At 38.7% G+C, this 3,865-nt stretch overlaps 1 protein-coding gene across 1 annotated transcript; it reads left to right on the top strand.

Moving 5' to 3' along the window:
- The first annotated feature begins 376 nt into the window (after positions 1 to 376).
- Positions 377 to 3,372, top strand: LOC142219656 (uncharacterized). Its single transcript, XM_075288538.1, has one exon. It carries the CDS (start codon positions 668 to 670, stop codon positions 3,152 to 3,154), a length of 2,487 nt encoding a protein of 828 aa, XP_075144653.1. The 5' UTR covers positions 377 to 667; the 3' UTR covers positions 3,155 to 3,372.
- The last annotated feature ends 493 nt before the right edge of the window (positions 3,373 to 3,865 follow it).

The raw sequence follows: 3,865 nt of genomic DNA, 5'->3' as shown, positions 1-3,865 counted from the left end.
AACTTGTCACTCATTCATTCACTCACTCACTCACCATAGAGTCCATGAACTTAGTATTTCATGGTGGGCTAGATGATGCAAAAAACACACAGCAACAACAACAACTGAAATCATGAAGTCGTTTGATGCTGCCATATCATATTAACCTCTCTCTCTCCCCCAACTCCCCTGGAGAAAAAGATGTTACTGATGCCATACAAAGAGACTGCATACATATGATCCAATAAACTGGTCAGCAACCGCATTGAAATCTAAAACCCTTTTACTTCAAATGCATGAATCGGCCATTCCTAGCCTATGGGAGAGGGCTACTCAGTCTGTTAGGTATAAAAAGCTGATATGATACCGAGAAAATTAGCATTTTAATCAAAAAAGGCCCAACGAACATACCATACATTCACACGGCAACACGCATACAGTGTCCTCTATTTGGAATAATTTCTTTACTACTACTCTCCCCAAGGAGATAGCAATCAAAGGGAGAGAGAGTGAAAGAGGGTTATAGGAGAGAGTGTTCAGTGTAGAGGCCTATGAAATCAAAGCAAAGGAGATAACTCTATTAGGAGACTTAAGTGTAAGGAGTAGCGAGAAAATACACAACAAATCACCAGCATCAACAAACAATATTGGCAGAGAGCAGAACAAATAGAGTTGGGGAGTAACCATAATGATGTCAATGACTAGAACAACGAATGGCCGATGGAGGATAAGGAGAAAGAGCTTTCACAACTCTCATCAATTGTTTACATTGTCTTCTACAAGAAGCAGTAGCTTAGGCATAATCAATGCCTCCTTATTGGGTCTACTACCACCTAGAATACTGGTGACAATTGTATTGGGGTCATTACTAACACTCACTGGTGGGGTAGGGGCAATGCAATCTCCTGCAATATCCCCTTCATCGTCTGCAAGCCCAAGTAGCTCAAGCAATTATCAAACAGTTGATGCAATATCAGCTTTAACTGGGTTATCGAATGGCTACATGGCGACTTACTATCATCAGCTAGGGAATGCAGACGACGACCAACACCACCAATACCCACAACAGCAGGAAAAATTTCATGGTTATCACAATGTCCATCCTCAGCTTTTACATAACCCCGAAGTGGTTGATAAGGAACCAACAGGACGTGGTCTAAATCTACATACCAGCCATTATGGTAATGGACCTGGGGTGATGGGTCATAGTAATATGGCTACGGGAATAAATGCAAAGGCATCGGCATCCTCATCGTCGCCACCCTCATTGGAAATTGTTAATGTTGCCAATGGTGGTGGTTTCATACCCACAACATTGAGTGCTGCTGGCCAACACTATGCCTCAACGTTGTTAGATTTGCAATCGCCAACAGATAAAAATAAACTCCAGCCGCCTGGAGGTGGGGATGTACCCAAGATGGGTAAGCAGCAAGCAACAACCACAGCATATCAACATAATTTGGCCCCTTCTAGCAGCAATGGGCCTACAAGTTTGTATGGAAGATTATCGAATTACGATGAACAGCAAATGCAGTTAAGTGCTAGGAGTGGGGCTGCTGCAGCATATGCTGGAGGTGGTGATTCAAACAGTGGATATCAGAGATCCTCGGTAGGAGGAGAAAGTGGTCATAATTTCGGCGAAGCTTATGATAATTATGCAGCAAACCTTTACCATGATTCCAATACTAATGAGGGGGAACAACAGCAAAATTTTGCTAATTATTTTACAAGAACAACAACATCGGCATTAACAGACAATGGAGAGGCCTATGGGACCACTGGCGTTGATGAAAATGTGGGAGTTGGCCAGAACCCTCATAAATATTTACCCTTAAATAACTATCAGCAACAGCAAAATGAGCATCAAAGCTATCCTCTGCATGATTATCAGCAACAGGATAAACAAACAATTTACACTCGAGCTGCATCATCAGCAACAGCCCCGCCATCATCTGCTACAGTAACATCATCACAATTCTTTGGAAATTATAATTATCCCAATAATGTCGATGATGATAATAAAGAGCTTGTAATGGCCAACTATCAAATGTGGAATCTAGTGGACAAACAATTAGCCAGTAATTATTATGGATCCCAGAATCAAGAGCAACATCAGAATCATCAGCATCATCAGCAACAGCAGCAACAACATAACTCTGAAACAGAGCAACAATATCGTGAGGCAAATTCAAAGCAACAATATCAACAAAATTCTCAAACTGCAATTAAACAAAGGCAATTTAAACAGGATGAGGATGATAATGATATTGGTCCGGGAGAATACACTGATTCCGATACTGCAGAATCCCATTTCCGTCTAAAGGCAAGAAATGAGAAAACATTTCGTACAAAAAGTAAACGCAGTGAACCTCAAAATGAACACTACGATGATTCCTATACACCGGAGCACTATCGGCATTCTACATCTTCGGAAAATACTGCCGTGGAAACTATCCAAATACAACAACAACAATTAGATGAATTGCATGATCAATTACAAAAGCAACAACAACAATTTATAGCATTACAACATCAACTCATCGATCATGATCAACGTTTACAAATCCAAAGAACCCAGGCGCAATATCATCATAGTGCATCGCATCCCACCCTACCGCCCATTACACAAACCATACATCATAATCCGCATAGTTTACAAGCCCTATCGGGTACTCCCCTCTCTCAACATACTCATATTGTTCGCAATATACCCATAATACAAAGACAACAAGTCTATGTGCCCACTAAAGAAACTGTCAATGTTGAAGTTCCCGATCCCATTATAAATACAGTGAAGACACCTGTAGCCATAGAAATTCCTGTACCCAAGACAGTAGCTGTGCCTCAGCTGAATGAAGTTAAAATTCCCATCGAACGTGTAAAACCTTTTCCTGTAGAGAGACCCATTCCGTTTTTGGTTGAAAAACGTGTCCCCTATGCCGTGGAGAAACAAATAGCCCAGCCTGTTTATTATAATGTTCCCATAAAAGTCCCCATTGTCCATACTGTGGTCCATAAATTACATTCTCCCCATGCCTATTCCTATCAACATCAGAAACACCATCATGGTCCTATACATTATAGTGGTCATATAAGACATCCCATACATCATAATCACCATCATGGTGTCCATCATGGTCATTTGCATTATAGTGGTGGTCATTATATGAAGTGATCGTGAGGATTTTATTTAAGTTTGTTTTAATATCTTTTTTTAAATGATTTTTGTTTTGCAGTATTTTGTTTTAATTGTTTTTTATAACTCAACTACCTATAATATTTTAAATATACTTACACATAAATAAATTTTATTTTTTTTTAATGCCTTCCTTTATAGCAGAAAATAAACAATCTTCGAATTAGGCTTAACGATTTTCGATCGTTTGTATCATACACAGCCTGAAAGTGAAAATGTTCAATTAAAATAATTAACTAATTAACGGATTGAATTAATTTGTTAAATCAAAATAAAATGCAATCAAAGTTTTTAGAATTTTTAACTACTTTTTTTAGGAGACCGGACATATCCCCCAATGGACATATCGCCCAAAATTCAATTATGACCTCCCTTGGTGCGGTCAAATCGCCCATTTCAGTTTCGGCTTTATGACCTCCCCTATCACGATGATAAGCCTCATAAAAATATGTGGGTGTTATGACACTCTGAATATAATTAATTATAAAGAATGTTTTCAAATTAAAAAACTATATTTTTTAAATATTTCAAAACTATATATGATTATTTCATACAATCCAATTTGTAATTATATACAGCCCCATTACCCAGATTTGAGCTCCGCAGCCTCATGGATGAGCAAAATGCATCCTATTCGGTTGAAATTTGGTATGTGGTTAAGTATATGACAGGAATTGGTCCATATAGGTC

The sequence above is a fragment of the Haematobia irritans genome, chromosome 1, assembly GCF_050003625.1.
Source record: "Haematobia irritans isolate KBUSLIRL chromosome 1, ASM5000362v1, whole genome shotgun sequence".
NCBI lineage: Eukaryota > Metazoa > Arthropoda > Insecta > Diptera > Muscidae > Haematobia > Haematobia irritans.
The sequence above is the reverse complement of the archived record's forward strand: the minus strand, read 5'-3'. Positions and strand labels throughout refer to the sequence as shown.